This window comes from Salvelinus alpinus, chromosome 27, assembly GCF_045679555.1.
Source record: "Salvelinus alpinus chromosome 27, SLU_Salpinus.1, whole genome shotgun sequence".
Taxonomy (NCBI): Eukaryota; Metazoa; Chordata; class Actinopteri; order Salmoniformes; family Salmonidae; genus Salvelinus; species Salvelinus alpinus.
In genome coordinates, this window is record NC_092112.1 from 45,005,130 (window position 1) to 45,023,366 (window position 18,237).

General features: G+C 43.0%; 1 protein-coding gene across 1 annotated transcript in view; it reads left to right on the top strand.

Moving 5' to 3' along the window:
• Nucleotides 1-18,237, top strand: part of LOC139556629 (prospero homeobox protein 1-like) — a 42,662-nt gene that overhangs the window by 561 nt on the left and 23,864 nt on the right. The window contains exons 2-3 of the mRNA XM_071370819.1: nt 5,171-7,198; nt 14,398-14,505. Coding sequence (XP_071226920.1) covers nt 5,237-7,198; nt 14,398-14,505 — 2,070 coding nt within the window. The 5' untranslated portion in view covers nt 5,171-5,236. The remainder of the gene's footprint in view (nt 1-5,170; nt 7,199-14,397; nt 14,506-18,237) is intronic.

The following is an 18,237-nucleotide window of genomic DNA, read 5'->3' on the forward strand; positions in this document are numbered from 1 at the left end:
GTTGCTTCATTGTTATGATGTGGAGAATACTTTTCTCCTTGTAAATCACAGACAGATTATTTCTAACTTTTAAAAGTAAGTTACTGTCTTTTTAAATGTGTTGTTTGTGAATAAATGTTTTTTTTAGCATATAGGCTAAAGACTTTCAAGGCTGTCTGACTTGGTTTGATTTGATCAAAGGCTGAAGTCCGTTATCTTTGAATCTGTGTGGGCTACACCTTCAAGTCTCGTATATGGTCTTTGTTGTGTGTATTCTTATTCGTTCAGTGTATTAAGCTTGCGAGTCGTTTTGATTTTTACAAACTTGGTTTTATCACTATTACTATCTGATATATATCATCTCAGATAAATGTGATCTACTCTTTGAATGTTTCCGTCTAGTAGTGGCGTAAACTGTTTCCCTGGAATAATTATTGTGGTGATAGTGCCAAGAACGAGCAAATGTTGATGAGGGAAAAAACGTCCAAAGTGCACATTATGGAGACAACAGGGATATTTGGCACAGACGCACACAACCTGGCCATGTCTCGAAGGAAACAGCTTTTGTCAAATGTCTTTATTATTATTATTTTTTTCTTCAATTTTAGCTAACCCTAACCCTTGTCCTGACCTTAACCTAATTCTCCTAACCTTCTGCTCTGCCTCCTAAATTCTCCCAAACTGCTAAGAAAGGTCAAATCTGACTAAATCTGCAGCCTATCCCACTGGGCACATACTGATTCAATGTTTTTTCCACGTCATTTCAATTAAATTATGTTGAACCAACGTGGAATAGAAATTTAATTGACATGATTGGGGGTCTCATAGGGTGGCGCACAATTGGCCCAGCGTCGTCTGGGTTTGGCGGAGGTAGGTCGTCATTGTAAATAAGAATTTGTTCTTAACTGACTTTCCTAGTTAAATAAAGGTAAAAAAAAAGTCATAGACTTGCTTGAATAGTTACTTAGCCCTATTACAAATCCAAAGGGTTAGTAACTTTTTTTTATACCTTCATGGTGCCCGTTCTCTCTCTCTCAGAGCTGTAAAGATCCTGGGAACACACACAACTATCACATTTTCACACAAAAAGATGAAGACATGGCTAAAGGCCAATCAGACTTGTGAACATAATCCCTAGTTGTCTATTGCCGCTTTCCAAGTTGTCTGTTGTCTGTAGCTTGTGAGGTGTGGAAACACTTTGTTGCTTTTACTGATTTTGTTTTGTTGCTTTTTTGTGCTATCTTGATCTTTCTGCATGCTACGTCTTGCTTGTCCAATGTTGCTCCTCGTGTGCTCACTACTCATTGATTGTCTGTATTATTATTGTAATTGTTTTTAATAACCTGCCCAGGGACTGTGGTTGAAAATTAGCCCGCTGGCTAAAACCGGCACTTTTACTGAAACGTTGATTAATGTGCACTGTGCCTGTAAAAATAAACTCAAACTCAAAATGAGCGAGGGGGGAGAGATGAGCGTACCTCATTGTTCAAATGCGCTCATATTTCCTTGAAATTGTTGAAAGGTATTCCAATAGACTGCGCATGGGCAATGGGGGGCAGGTGTGCCATCGGAAACGACAGGTGCTAGCGGCGTTATTTTCGAGCGATAATGACATGGCCCATTGTTAAGCTTTTGTGGCAGCCAAGTCAAAGTTTTCTTGGAGATATTTCACCCTCGTTTGAACTTCTGGAAATGGATGGATGGAAAGAGTTGAGCCAGAGCCATTTGTGATAATTAGACACAGACATGCTTTTAATACTTTTAATAATAGACCGACATTTGTTTAGTCTGTGTAATATATTTACTTTTGTTTTGCCAGACTTTTTTTCTGCAATGAGATAAAAAAAATCTGTCAAGCTTCCCCAACCTTGTTTCTTCTTCTTTTAGTTACACCAATGATGTGCTAAACAGTGTACATCTTACTGCATGTTGCTCTTGTATTGCTTAATAATACAGTAATAAGCCTATCTCAAGCCTTCCATTTAAAATTGTGTGTGTGTGTGTGCGCGTGCTGTAAAGATCTTGTGTGTGTGTGCATGTGTGTGTGTGTGCGTGTGCGTGCTGTAAAGATCTTGTGTGTGTGTGTGTGCACGTGCATGTGTGTGTGTGTGTCTGTGTGTGAGAGGGGGGAGAGTGTGAGAGAATGTGACTTTGTGTTTATTAGAAGAGAAAGTGATGCTTGTTATGCATGGTTACGTATGGCATCAATGACATTGACATATATCCTATAGGTGATTTATACTCCCAGTTCAACTAAGTGACGATAAATAAGGGGTTACTTTATAGACGGAATGGGCTCAAATTGTCATGCTTTTACACTGGCCCCATTTCTATATCCGTCTCTGAGTGGTTTGAGCAGAGATCTAAACATTTAAAAAAATTACGTTCTCCCTCAAAATATGTCTTGACAAATGAGTCAAAACACTGATCAGTGACAATATGAGCTGTTGATGAACATTTAGATATACCTATATTCATCTATATTTTGTCATTTCAAAATGTCTTTGACAGTCTATTTGCATTGTCAGTTGTATTGTACTAAAATCTTAAATAGTGTTTGACAGATTTAAATGAATGTACTCCACTTTGGTTCTCTAGTAAGAACTCACACAATTTTCAAGCGTAGAAAACCCTATTCACCCTATACATATATGTTATTAATATAGATTTCCTATAAGATTGTCTCACCGCTGTTCTGCTTAGCAAGGCTTTAGCGGTCTTTACAGGATCAGGCTTTGAGTCGAACGACTCGGCAGGATGAAGTCTTGTTATCTTACACAGTATTGTCTGTACAGATAGACAATAGTTGAGATTTGGAAGGAGGAATGAGGAATATTAAATAATGTAACAAAATAATTCTTAAATGTTACATACAAGTTTGAATTGTTTCTCTATTGCCAGTGAATGTTAATTCATTCTGTGAATATACTGAATAAAAGTCCTACACCACTGTTGACGACATGCGTAGTCGTCAGCCGATGCTTACAAAGGGGCTCTGATGCCGTCTGGATGGTGACAAAATGTTTCCATTCATAAAGGCGTAAAGTTTTTTGTCATAGTGCTCTAAGTTGCTCCTTCGATCAGTGCGCATTCAGTCAGTAAAATATAAGAAGCAATCTGCAAATAGGCTTTATTGTTTGAGGCACTTGTTTTTATAACACTTTAAATGGGTGTGATATGTGGTTTGGATGAATACACTTACTGTACTATAGGGTCATTCAATTTGATTTCAGTCACTTTTTGTTCCGCTCCCTTTTGATTTGAACAAAACTTTCTATACATATTTGCCCATGGTAGAAGTGGTCAGAAAGTAACTTCTTGGACCTGAATGCCAAAACATTTAGGAGATAGCGGTGCCCAACCCTACCATGAGACATCCATGTATTCATCACTGTAAAAGATAAACGGTTGAGCTTTATATCATTTAAAAGCTTACAAACAGGGTTGTCAAACTATTTCATAATTTCTTGTTTTTTAACCTTAAACATCAATTAGCAAAAAATGTATACATTAAACATCATCTGAGGTGTTTGTGTTGTGCCCACCATAGGTTGAGAGACAGCATGTCTTAAACTTTCAAAATTTGGTAGCACAAAGATGGTTGGTCCACACATCAGAGAATGTTGACTTTAATGGGAATATCAGTTATTTTAAATTGCACTGTCAATGTTCCATAGACAACCTATTGAAATCATATAAATATAGATAATAAAATAGACATCCCCATTTAAGTTGACATTCAACATTGGGTGGACCAGCGGCCATCTTTGTGGTTGTAACTGGAAGTTCAAATGTCAATTCAATTTAAATGTCAATGATATACCAGCTACATTCCAGTGATCCGAAGGTCCATTCTATGAATTCTATGAATTCTATTTCTATGACTGAAATTACACCCACCCTGAACTCAAGAGTTTTCTGTGTCTCAAACGATTGCAGGCACAACACAAACACCTAAGATTATGTAAAAATCATGTCTAATCTACAACATGCGAAAATGTAAAAGAATCTGACTCCATGCATTTTTAGATAATTGACGTTAAACGTAAAAAAAAAAGTACATATTTTGTATTAAAACATATTTTTTTCAAGAAATTACAAAACAAAACAACCATGTTTGTAACATTTATAAAAAATTATATAAAATTCAACTGTTTATATTTTCAAGTGATGAAGAAATGGATGTCCCATCATAGGATTGGTTAAACTTTGAGCACCTCTATCTCCGAATATTTTTGACATTCACATCCAAAAGTAACTTTCTACAATGGGCAAATATGTATAGAAAGTTTTGTTTAAATTAAAAGGGGTGTGGTCAAAACGTGATTGAAATCAAATTGAACGACCCTATATGCACTTAATTAATTTCTTTGGGTATGGGCAACTTCTAATCTAAATGACTAAAATGTAACCTAAAATGTAAATGATCTACAGATGACTTTTGGAGAAGAGATTGTAATTAAATCCGAAATAGTTCCACTGTGTTTACTGTGCCTTTGTGATATTCTTAATCCAATCTCAGCCTTTCTCTTTAGTCTTCTGACTTAATGGTTTTCTGTACCGGCTTGAAGCGCACAAACATGGAAATGAGGAAAAGTGCTAAAGTAATTATCATAATTTTATGCAGCTTTGTGTTGCGTGGGAACTGGTTCAGTGTTGCACAGGCAGGCCGTGTGGAACAGGGGACAGACAGAGGAAAATGTAGGGTGCGTCTGAAATGGCACCCTATACCACGGTTTCAGAAGCAGGACAAAACACCCTATTTTTGTCTGATGACTTGACACAAGGGCATGTACATGATAGGCCTATCTGGTTCATATGATTGTGATGTTCATAATGCTTCTTGACAGTGTCACAAAGTGTCTTTTCTTAGTCCAAGTAAAGTGACACAGGATGGTCATAATTCTTCATGCAGTGTCACGAAGTGTATTTTATTTTATTTTAAATATAATGAAAAAAAACACGACTGTAAAGAATTCATAACAGCAACAAAGGACTTAAGAAATACATTTTCAAATGAAGGAAAACTTCTTGACAGGGGAAAGCACATTAGAATAAATATGGGTTTTTGACACTCTTATGTTGTTGTCATAACCAGCCATAAAATAACACAATATATGTCACAACAGGTGTAAATATATTGGTCATGACAGTGTTATGACTATGTTTCCTTTATGTTTTCATTCTACAGGTGTCATTCAGCAGTGGTCCTAGAGGAGTGGCTTTGTGGGATATGGCCCAATAGCAGCAGACCGTGATGCCGGACCATGACAGCGACTCCTTCCTGAGCAGACAGACCAAGAGAAGACGAGTGGACATCGGGGTGAAGAGGACTGTGGGCAGCAACGCCGCCAACGCAGCAGCAGCAGCCACAACCAGCGCCGACATCGCCCATGCCAAAGCAGCAATCTTCGGTGCTATGAACTCTCTCAACTCCCACCACCATGGCTCCGATGCAGACTCCATGGACTGCTCCATGGTGCAGCCGCACGGCCACGCCGGGGTCGTCACAGCAACCAACAGCGAGTCCAAGTCCAACGTGCTCCGGAAGCTCCTGAAGAGAGCCAACTCGTATGAAGACGCCATGATTCCCTTCCCCGGCGCCACTATCATCTCCCAGCTCCTCAAGAGCAACATGGCCAAGAACGGAAGAGGAGAGAGAGGGGAGAGAGGAGATAGAGAGGATGGGGGGTTCCCCAGGTCGGGCCTCTCCAGTGGGGGTTCCGAAGCCCCCCAGGAGGACGCCTGCAGTAATTCGTCCCAGGACAGCCCCCAGGAGTGCCTGTCCCCCTTTGGCCATCCCCCGGCTCTGGGCACCTTCGACCTAGAACGCCTCAACGACGAGCACCTCCGGGCCAAGCGTGCCCGCGTGGAGAACATCATCCGGGGCATGAGCCACTCACCCGGCGTGGTGGTGCCCACACGCCACCTCGGAGAGCGGGACCACGAACTGGAACAATGTGGACGGGAGAGAGAGCGAGAGATGGACGGTGACAGGGACAGAGAAATGGAGATGGACTGCCCCCCACAGCCGCCCAGCCCCAGGGGAGAGGTGTGCAGCCGGGAGAACAAAAGGAAGCAGCGCCTGCCCCAGCAGCAGCAGCAGAGCTTCACCCAGCTGGTGTGCCAGCGTAAAGAGCAGAAGCATGAGGAGCGCAGGCAACTGAAGCTGCAGCTGGAGGACATGCAGAAGCAGCTGCGCCAGCTGCAGGAGAAGTTCTTCCAGATCTACGACTCCACCGACGACTCAGAGCATGACCTGGCCCATGACCTAGGCGACATGTCTGAGGACAGTGCTGGGAGGTCTGATGCTGGGGGAGATGACCGGACAGACCGTTCCGACAATGAGATGTCAGATCTGGATCCGGGACACTTCCTGGACCGAGCAAGGGCGCTGCTCCAGGAGCAGGCCCTGCTGGCTGAGGGGGACAAGCTCAGGAGAGAGGGGCTGGTCTGGGGGAAAGGTCCTTGTCAGGGCCCCTCCTCCTCCATGCACCATGCAGAGGGCAAGCTGCTGGCTGAGACATTGAAACAGGAGCTCAACTCGGCAATGAACCAGGTGGTGGACACAGTGGTCAAGGTGTTTGCCAAGCCCCCTCGCCCCACACCACCCCAAGTCTTCCCTCCCCTCCCCATGCCCCCAGAGAGGTTTGGTGTCAACGTCAAGGGCCCCAACTTCCACACAGCCAACCAGCGCCTGCAGTGCTTTGGCGACGTCATCATTCCCAATCCGCTGGACTCGTTCGGCAGCATACCTGTGCCCGGCGCCAACGACCAGACGGAGGCACTGCCCCTGGTGGTGAGGAAGACGCAGACGGAGCACCATCACCAATCCTCAGCAATGGGCGCCCACGGGGGCCATCACCACCCCTCCCTGCACCCCTCCTCCCTCTCTACCTCCATGGGCTTCAGCCCCCCTTCTTTCCGCCACCCCTTTCCCCTTCCTCTCATGGGTTACCCCTTCCAGAGCCCTCTGGGCCCACCCTCCGGGGGTTACCCAGGGAAGGACCGTTCCTCCCCAGACTCCATGGACCTGTCCAGGCAGACCACCAGCCTGCGGACCAAAATGTCATCAGGGCATCACGTGGGGCACCACCACCGGTCTTTCTCTCCGACCAACCCTGGGAGCACTGCAGAGGGGCTCTCCCTGTCCCTCATCAAGTCAGAGTGTGGAGACATGAGCGACATGAACGACATCTCACCATACTCAGGCAGCACCGTATCCTTCACCACACAGAGAGAGGGAGGGAGGTGGGGAGGGAGGGAGGGAGAGAGAGTTAGAGATGCCATAGAAGGGCTGGTTGTTCATCTTAGATAGTTTAATATATTGTTATGATGACTATTGCATATTATCGCTAAATCAGCACATTTATTTTATTTTCGGTTCTCTCTAAAACATCCCTCTTTTTTTATTTGATCATATAAGCTGAAGTTGAGCACAATGTCTCTCTGTAGTGATAGTTTAACCCCTGTGTACCCCAATCGTGGGCTGCAGATAAAGAGGTAAGGTACCTATGGGAGGATCACAGTCAACCAACTGGGACTGGGCCTAATAGCCTCAACTGATCCGTTCAGTTTGCCCCGTTCTCCTATATAGGCTACCTCCCTATCCCTCTACCGTTCAGACCTGTCTTTGCAAAGACCTTTCGCTCATGAAGCCTCCGTAGCAGTTATTTTGCGTGATCACTGTCACTGAAAATGTTATATCAATGACGCACACATGACACACATGTACAGTGTACACTGAGTGTACAAAACATTAAGAACACCTTCCTAATATTGAGTTGCAAGCCCCCCTTTTGCTCTCAGAACCGCCTCAATTTGTCAGGCATGGACTCTGACAAGTTGTTGAAAGTGTGCCACAGGGATGCTGGCCCATGTTGACTCCAATGCTTCTGATGGCACACACACACAATCCATGTCTCCATTGTCTCAAGGCTTAAAATACCTACCATCGTCTCCTCCCCTTAATCTACACTGATTGAAGTGGATTTAACAAGTGACATCGATAAGTTATCATTGCTTTCACCTGGATTCACCTGGTCAGTCTATGTCATGGAAAGAGCAGGTGCCCTTAATGCTTTGAACATTCAGTGTATCTATGGTCTAACAGGCTCGGACATGTTTTGGCTGAGAATTGACAGAGAGCATGTTTTTTTTTTTACTTGTCTGTGTCTAAAAGTTAGACATTGATGAAAGCATCTAACACGGATGCTACTGTATGGCTACTGTATGTTAGTGCTGATCTATGTCTGTGTTGTGATCACCTCAGGGCTCGGCGTGTGTGTGTGTGTGTGTGTGTGTGTGTGTGTGTGTGTGTGTGTGTGCGTGTGTGTGTGTGTGCGTGCGTGCGTGCGTGCGTGCGTGCGTGCGTGCGTGCGTATGGGAGATCAGGTTTGCCTGAGGACTCAGTAAAGATGTTTATTTATGGCCACCTGTGTTTTCCCGTGTCTTATCATCCCCCATTGTAAAAACAAACAGTCGTTTCTTTTCAATTTTCTTCTCGTTTCATAAATATCTGTCAACAGCCCGGGGAGCCTTCAGCTGTTGCTTGGCACCCAAATACTTAAACATTTCTTTGAAATGGATGTTAACAGGTGTACGCAGCGAGCTGTTTTTCTTTCATAACAGTGACTTAATTTGTCACTGTTATGAGAAGGAGCACTTTGTCGCTGTTATGCTCCTCCCAAAAGAGGAGGAGCACTTCCCAGAGATCCATAATCCTCTGCTACACTGTTTCTCCCGATGGGAGGATGAAAAGAGAGACAGAGAGAGAGGGGAGAGGCAGAGAGCGAGAGAGAGAGAGAGAGAGAGAGAGAGAGAGAGAGAGAGAGAAGTTTATATACACTTAGGATGTAATCATTAAAACTCGGTTTTCAACCACTCCCCACATTTCTTGTTAACAAACTATAGTTTTGGCAACAATTGTTTACAGACAGATTATTTCACTTATAATTCACTGTATCACAATTCCAGTGGGTCAGCAGTTCACATTCACTAGTTGACTGTGCCTTTAAACAGCTTGGAAAATTCCAGAAAATGATGTCATGGCTTTAGAAGCTTCTGATAGGCTAATTGACATAATTTGAGTCAATTGGAGGTGTACCTGTGGATGTATTTCAAGACATACCTTCAAAGTCAGTGCCTCTTTGCTTGACATCATGGGGAAATCAAAAGAAATCAACCAAGACCTCAAAAACAAATTTGTAGACCTCCACAAGTCTGGTTCATCTTTGGGAGAAATTTCCAAACATCTGAAGGTACCACGTTCATCTGTACAGACAATAGTATGCGAGTATAAACACCATGGGACCACGCAGCTGTCATACCGCTCAGGAAAGAGATTAACTTACTTTGGTGCGAAAAGTGCAAATCGATCCCAGAACAACAGTAAAGGACCTTGTGAAGATGCTTGAGTAAACAGGTACAAAAGTATCTATATCCACAGTAAAATGATTCCTATATCGACATAACCTGAAAGGCCGCTCAGCAAGGAAGAAGCCACTGCTCCAAAACCTCCATAAAAAAGCTAGACTACGGTTTACAACTGCACATGGGGACAAAGATCGTACTTTTTGGAGAAATGTCCTCTGGTCTGATGAAACAAAAGTAGAACTGTTTGGCCATAATGACCATTGTTATGTTTGGAGGAAAAAGGTGGAGGCTTGCAAGCCGAAGAACACCATCCCAACCATGAAGCACGGGGGTGGCACCATCATGTTGTGGGGGTGCTTTGCTGCAGTTGCGGCTGGTGCACTTCGCAAAATAGTTGACATCATGAGGCAGGAAAATTATGTGGATATATTGAAGCAACATCTCAAGACATCAGTCAGGAAGTTAAGGCTTGGTGGCAAATGGGTCTTCCAAATGGACAATAACCCCAAGCATACTTCCAAAGTTGTGACAATATGGCTTAAGGACAACAAAGTCAAGGTATTGGAGTGACCATCACAAAGCCCTGACCTTAATCCTATAGAAAATGTGTGGTCAGAATTTAAAAATCTTGTGCGAGCAAGGACGCCTACAAACCTGACTCAGCTCTGTCAGGAGGAATGGGCCAAATTCACCCAACTTATTGTGGGAAGCTTGTGGAAGGCTACCCTAAACGTTTGACCCAAGTTAAACCATTTTAAAGGCAATGCTACCAAATACTAATTGAGTGTATGTAAACTTCTGACCCACTGGGAATGTGATGAAAGAAATAAAAGCTGAAATAAATCATTCTGTCTTCTATTATTCTGACATTTCACATTCTTAAAATTAAGTGGTGATCCTAACTGACCTAAGACAGGGAATTTTACTAGGATTAAATGTCAGGAATTGTGTAAAACTGAGTTTAAATGTATTTGGCTAAGGTGTACGTAAACTTCCGACTTCAACTGTACATATGCCAGATGCTTTTATCTCTAATGTGGCATATAATTTTGGGGCATTAACAGATGTGCTCCCTTTAATGGGAAGATTAGTTAGAACAACACGGCCATGTGTTACAGGTTTTAAAAATTTCCGCCACATGTTAATTTCACGTCTACAATAACTTAAGACGCAACAGATTGTCAGACATTTGTGTTGAAGTTCATCGGCGTTGTGGAGCGTCGCGCAGCAGATGGCTTCCATCAGTTTCCTCATTGTATATTGGCCTTACACCTGAAATGAGGAAGTGGAGCAGCTATTTTCTCTCTTGACTTTGAGGTTTTGGGGTACAGCTGTGGAGAATGATGATGTCTTGTCAGATGTGCTCAGATAACACTACCCTCGCTGGTACAAAGGCACCAACATGGCTAAATAATAGCCGTGTGTCACCCCAAGTCCAATCACTATTAAATTTGCAAGCTGGGAGAGATATTAATGAATCAAGATTCACTGTTGCTTGATAGTGAAGCATAGGGAGAGGATCCTGTGTTTGTAGATTTTTGCAACTTAAAAATATTGAATTTATTTATATATAAATGTAATCTATGTAATGATGTGATTGTCATTAGTTTTGAATTCATTTTGATTTAGAAGCGAGAGCGTAGTAGTCTTATTGGGAAAGACCAGTCTTATGGGACTAACATGATTGTGTCTTTACAGCAGCAAGTCATCTTGCCAGACTTGAAGAGAACAACCCTCTCCCACTCTGCCCATGCCTCTTTCTCTTTTATCTTGCTTCACTCTCTCTCAATTCAATTTTAAATTTAAAGGGCCTTATTGGCATTGGAAACATATGTTTACATTGCCAAAGCAAGTGAAATAGATAATAAACCAAAGTGAAATAAACAATAAAACATTTACATTAAACATTACACTCACAAAAGTTCCAAAAGAATAAAGACATTTCAAATCTCTCCCTCGCTCCCTCGCTCGCTCTGAGAGGCCAGGCCTGTTGGAATATGGTTAGCCTGCCAGGGTTCTCCCCATAGGCCCTCCCTCCCTCGCTATTTTTGGACATAAAAGACTGTAAAAACACCAACAAATAAGCTCAAAGTAATTTTATTTTGGAAATCTGTGATTTCATAAATGATTATGTTTTAGACAACTAATATATCTGTTTGGGCTACTTGCTGTCAATTTGCAGTCTACAAAGAATTTCAAATTATGTTCTGGCCCGCTGTCCAATCCGCTTAAGAAAAATTCAGCCCGAGGCTGAATCTAGTTGATGATCCCTGCTTTAGGGCCTAACTGTATGCATGCCAAATACACACCAATCACCAAATGCTTTTAGGAACTTGGGCAGAAAAAGTTAACGTCGATCCAATGAGGCAAAAGGGACGATGTCAAAGTTGAATCCAAGAAGAGAAAAGCTGTGAAATGGAGAGTTGAAAATAGAGAGAAGGGAGGGCCAGAACAGTAATGTTTGGGGAAGATTTTGTGAAGTGGTAAAAGAGGACGAAACAGTGCTGGCTATGTGTGAGGTGCTATTTGAGAGTCACAAGACAGGGACTTCAAATATGACACGTCAAGGGAACTGTAGGCGTAATAGGCTTACTGTACAGATGGGTTACATTTAATAGCCTAACTGAAATCTGGACACTTACTGTATAATATTAACCCCTGCAAGGTTTAAGCATTTCTTGCAGTAAAATTATACACTAAATGTATATGTTGACATGAGAACAGGAGTGGATAAATATGATTTCTTTCTTTCGGCATCTTGAGAGAAAGAATGTGCAGTTAGGGACCGTCTGTAAAGGTGCTATATTTATCAGCGTCATAGAAGCTGATAGTTTTTCAACCGCATAAGGTATGCATCCAAGCCAAACTTAAGCCAATCTTATTAGAAACATGTTGGGTTGTTTTCACTGCTTTAAATTTTGTTAAAAGCGGTCAAACTGAAAGGCTGCACGAAAATACATTAAAAACATGTTTTGTATTTTCTCACCGGCCCCTAAACATCTGCTGCGTGAGAGAAGCAGAGATGAAAGAGAAAAATGTACATATGTCAACTAGATTGAAGCATTCATCGATTTCATCCAGCAAGGGTTTATTTCGTCTTCTAAGGCAGTTATGACAGAAGAGAAGCTGTATGTATCTCGTAAGTCAAGTTGACTTACAAATACCCAACCTAAAATGTCAGAAATTATAAGCAGAAACATATATAAATTAGGCAAAAAAAATAATCCTGCACCTCCTGTCATAAAATCGTTCCACCGTCTGACTGTACAGCGCATTTTCTATCAGCCTATTTGCGGGTTAGGGTAGGGTGCAGGCCTCAGATTTTCACTTTATCACATACAGTTTATTAGGTATGCCCATCTAGTACCGTGTCGGACCCCCCTTTGCCTCCAGAACAGCCTCAATTCTTTGGGCATTCTACGAGGAGTCGGAAACGTTCCACAGGAATGTTGGTCCATGCTGAAGCGATGTCATCACGCAGTTTCTGTAGATTGGTTGGCGGTACACTCATGCTGCGAACAGCCTGTTCTATCTCATCCCAAAGATGCTCTATTGGGTTAAGGTCTGGTGACTGTGCAGGCCACTCAAGTAAACTGAACTCACTCTCATGTTCCAGGTGATGTATATGTACCTAAAAAACTGGCCAGGTGAGTGAGTAGGGCGGTTACGGATGGGTTATTACCAATTGCGGATGGGTGCGGGTGAACAAACAGCTGACCCGCGCATCAAAACAGCTGATGCCTTCCTTGACTGACTGTCATGACACCCCATTATTGAGTGTAGAAACATTATACAATTAAAAGTTGCAACCGTAGCTATATAAACATGCAATCCAGAAGGAAAAGGTATGACATTGTCCTACTTACAGACTTACAGAGTAGCCCTTTATTTGTCGGTTCAAGGTATAATAGTTACTAGAGATTGCTTTCCGCTCAACGAGAGAGCGGGTTTACCCTCATCTCTTTTCATTGTCTTAGCCCCAGATAGATATTAGCTGAATTATACAGCCATTAATTCACCATGGAAATGGTTTGGGCCCGTCCGCAACACAGATGTGTTCCAGGGATGCAGCGCCCATCGCTGGATGGATTCACTGCCTTGGAGCCCCTCTTCCTCCTCCCAATGTTTGGCAGCACTAGGAAGGCTGGAGGCTGAGGGACGAGCAGGGGGTGTAAATGAGGTTGAAACAACTCTATCGTTCAATGTGCCCCCCCATCCACCCCCTGCTTCCTCCTGAGACTTCCCTTGGAAAACCTTAGTCTCTAAAATCTATGAGGTGTGTATTTTAAATGAATAAGGTCTACAGCTCTGTTATAGAGAGACAAGGCACTTAAAGACTTCGTCAGGGTTGTCCCTTTAAAACCTTGTTTTTACATTAATATGAAGCCAACGTCACGTTAGTAGATCTTGTCTTCGCCAAGCCATTAGGCTCCTCTCTCATAACCAGTGTTAACTGCTTTCTTTGTCTGTGATATGCAAATTTCATTTTTTTCCCCTTCCTTTTTTGGGGTGGAGGTTGGAGGGGGGTATGATGGGGGGAAGAGGGAAAGGCGTTTGCTTACTTTGACTGTGAAATTAGCTCCTTATGTAAAGGCACCAGCTGTGGCGCTGGCCAACGTTTTATTTACCGTGACACGCTCACACCTGATTAAGAGTGGATGCTAATCGCAAGCAAATGGTTTGTCCCTGGTTCACTCACTACTCTCTAACAACTAACAACTGATTCAAGATCATCCCTACCCTTCTCCAGTGCGATCGCTATCCTAAAATAATGAATGTGAAATGCATAATATTGGCTTGGCCTATATCTATTATAGTCTTCGAGGAAAACAATTAACTAACTAATTATTGTACATTAAGTACATGTTAATTACATGTTATTTATATTAAAAACACATCAACTGAAATAGCAGTGGTTGTAGGTCAAGTTACCCTACCGTAACTATATGACTACACATTGAGAAGCATTGCAAGGTTAGCCATTTTAATTATAATTTTCCATCCCCCAAAAATATATATTTCCTTGACGGCAGACATGTTCAGATTCAGGAGGGTCTTTCCCCTAACCACCTGAAGAAGGCCAAGCTCATGTTCTTCTACGCCCGTTACCCCAGTTCCAACATGCTCAAGATTTTCTTCTCCGACGTCAAGGTGAGCCACACCCCGGGACCCCAACCTTTTACCTCTCACCTTTCCACCTCTATCATCATGAAAATGAGTAGGATGACGTAGGCCCTAGACGAATGTAGCTCCTTGAAGTAGAAGTTGCCCTTGGGCACTGATCTAAAATCAGATTATCCTCCCAAAATCCTAAACTGAATTATTTACCCAGTGGTTATGGTAAGGATTTGGTGAGTGTAAGCTGATCCTAGATCTGTGCCTAAGGGAAAGTGCTACATGAAGCTCATGAAAACATACTCTGGGCTGGCACTCCTCTCCATAGTTATGTGTTCAACACCGTCTGTGTGCCTGTCCTTTGTCTTCCCAGCGGAAGTGACTGTCCTTGCCCCCAGTGACAAGTGTAAGGACAGATCACCATGCCTGGACTTTTCTTCCTTTTTTTGCTCTGTGTTTTTCTATGCCTGTGCTGTCACCTCAGACTGCAGTTAAAAGTTGAGTGAAGAATTACTCTTCTCACTTCTCCCGAGATGTTCTTCCGGCATAGTGCTGTACTAATGTGAAGTGCCTGTTGTGTGTCTTGCTGCATTGCTTCTGTACGAGGATCTTTTCCCTACTAAGTCATGGCTTTATGCAAAAGAGAGAGGATGAGGAACGTGCAATAGGTAATATTTAGAAGGGAGAGGGCCGGAGGAGCATGGACGTTACAGCATGGCAAAGGAATTGAGAGGGAGCGATGAAGGAGGGGTAGACATGGGGTAGATGATGGGATAGCGTGCAGAAAAGGGGTTTTCTGAGCGGTAGGGACGAGGGAGGGATAGACATTGGGGAGAGGACAGAATAGCGTGCAGAGAAAGAAGAGGGGTTATCTGAGCTGGTGTAAGGGTGGGAACGGAGAAGGAGGGAGTGAGTGAGGGAAATGGTAAGGATGAGCATGAGGTATGTGGGGACAAGGCCAGGGAGTGATCAGGCATAGCACAAGTTGGCTTGTGAACAACGCAACAAGGCTACACAATAGCTGTGCTGGTGTCTTATATGCGGCCAAGTTTTGTTGTTGTTGTTTTTGTGGAGTCCCTCCCATAAGGAGGGTAAAAACTGTGACCGAGCCAGGCCATCTTATTCAAATCAGCAGATAAAGTCCCTTTTTTTTTTTTTGCTGCCCCCTCTGTCGCCATAGTGACAAACTACTAACTACAACCCCCAGGTCACGTGACAATCTCTCAACACACTCCCTCGTCGAGTTTTATGAGGGGTGATGATGTGTGTTTGGTGTGTTTGTGATGAGGGGTGGAGGGGCACTCTCACTGGCAAGGCGGGCATAGGCCACTTTCACTCCGTGAGATTAGATGATAGATAATATTATCTCTGCCACAGTATATTTTATGACTGGATAATAATCTTACCTACTCCGACTAATTACTTTTGAAGAACGTATCTCAGTAATACTTTATTTACATTTACATTTACATTTAAGTCATTTAGCAGACGCTCTTATCCAGAGCGACTTACAAATTGTTTCAATAGTAACATTTCAACAAACTATCTACTAACCCTAGCCCTAACCCTTACCCGAACCCTAACCTTAACCCTTACCCTAAACCTTTTCCATGACCTTAGCAAGCATTTGCTTGTCAACAGATTGTTGATAGTATGAACATCTGTAGAGCATCTACAAATGGACTCTCTGGACTATCCAAATAAAGCGTGACCAGTATCTCAAATTGAATGGCATTACCATACACTTAAACAACAAGGTCAAATAGTTAAGGGTATTACGATTGTAGTTTCTTTGTCTTGGCTAACAGTGGAGGACAATGGAGGAGGCAGAGCTAAGCTAGTGTCCGTTATATGGGAATGGGAGCTGCCAGTTCATATACAGTCAATGAACTAAGCAGACCAGACCCAGCTTGAATCGGATTGGTGCCTATGGGAGAGCCACCCCTTAACGAGACCGGAACTGTAACAATTATTTTCAATGGTGAACGGGACACCTTCATTCATCCACCATCTTTGGAGACGCTAGTGAGTAACTAATTAGGCATGGCTAGCTGATGCAAGGCAAGGAGAGTGGCATTCTTAGACAAATGTGCTCTAAGAGCTAATAATATCTTGACTAATAAGGTACAAGTTCCCAGTTGTTTTGAACGTGGCATTATTCTTAGACTTTTTAAACATTTTACCTTGATGACCTTAGCCTACGGTATAGGCTTTTTTTTATAGCTGAACCCTGCTTAACTGACAGGTTAAAGTCTGCTTGAAAGAGCCCGCTAACCTAGCTAAGCTGCTTACGTTAGCCAGCAAGCTAAAGAAGTTTGTCCCAGTTGAGTTTTCCAATGGAGCCCTCTTTGTCTGGAGGGGTAAATGAACAGTTCCAGTGCTGTAGGCTGTATCTACTACGCTTTGTTTCGGGACAAACTGGATCCCTCAGAGTTCCAATGCGGCAATTGTTTGCTTGCTGAGGATTATAGGCTTGAGGTGGCTTCCTTGATCACACAGGTAGCCAGCCTACGAAGAAAAATGGGGTGGAATGTTTACCTTTTCTACGCCAGTGGCTGGACTGCATTCGCGCATGCTGGATGCATCTCCGTCTTGTCGTTTGTCATTATCCGACTGGCCGGTGTTGCCCGGAGGCTGGTGTTGCCAGGGGAGATATCTCCTGCCTCTCCTCTCCCATCTTATAGCGGAGTAGAAGGAGCACTGCAAAAGGAGCATTTCAATCAATGATGGTCGCATTTCACGAGCTGTAGAAGCTGAAGACAGTGGCCTGCCACAAAGCAGCCTACACTCCCAACAAGAGGCCTGGTCCCGATACAAACAACGAATAGTTTCGCCACGCTGGAGCCAGCACCTTCATCGCTGGGGGTACCTGTGTGGGCAGCCGTCGTGCCTACTCATACTCCTTCCCCTACGATTTCAAAGTCGACGTCGGCAACCTTCCATCCCTGCTCTAGATCGAGGCCTGCACGATCCTGTGAAGTGTTACCAACCCTTAGGAAAGTTATGGAAAATATGGTGTTTGACCAGATACAATGCTATTTTACAGTAAATAAATTGACAACAGACTTTCAGCACGCCTATAGGGAAGGACATTCAACAAGCACAGCATTTACACAAATTACTGATGATTGGCTGAGAGAAATGGATGATAAAAAGATTGTGGGGGCTGTTTTGTTAGACTTCAGTGCGGCTTTTGTCATTATCGATCGTGTCTGCTTCTGGAAAAAACATATGTGTTATGGCTTTACACCTTCTGCTATATTGAGGATAAAGTGTTACCTGTCTAACAGAACACAGAAGGTGTTCTTTAATGGAGACTCTCCAAAATAATCCAGGTAGAATCAGGAATTCCCCAGGGCAGCTGTCTAGGCCCCTTACTTTTTAAAATTCTACTAACGACATGCCACTGGCTTTGAGTAAAGGCTGTATGTCTATGTATACAGATGAATCAACACTATACACGTCAGCTACTACAACAACTGAAATGACTGTAACACTTAACAAAGAGCTGCAGTTAGTTTCAGAATGGGTGGCAAGGAATAAGTTTGTCCTAAATATTTAAAAAACTAAAAGCATTGTATTTGGGACAAATCATTCACTAAACCCTAAACCTCAACTAAATATTGTAATGAATAATGTGGAAATTGAGCAAGTTGAGGTGACTAAACTGCTTGGAGTAACCCTGGGTTGTAAAATGTCATGGTCAAAACATATTGATGCAACAGTAGCTAAGATGGGGAGAAGTCTGTCCATGATAAAGCGCTGCTC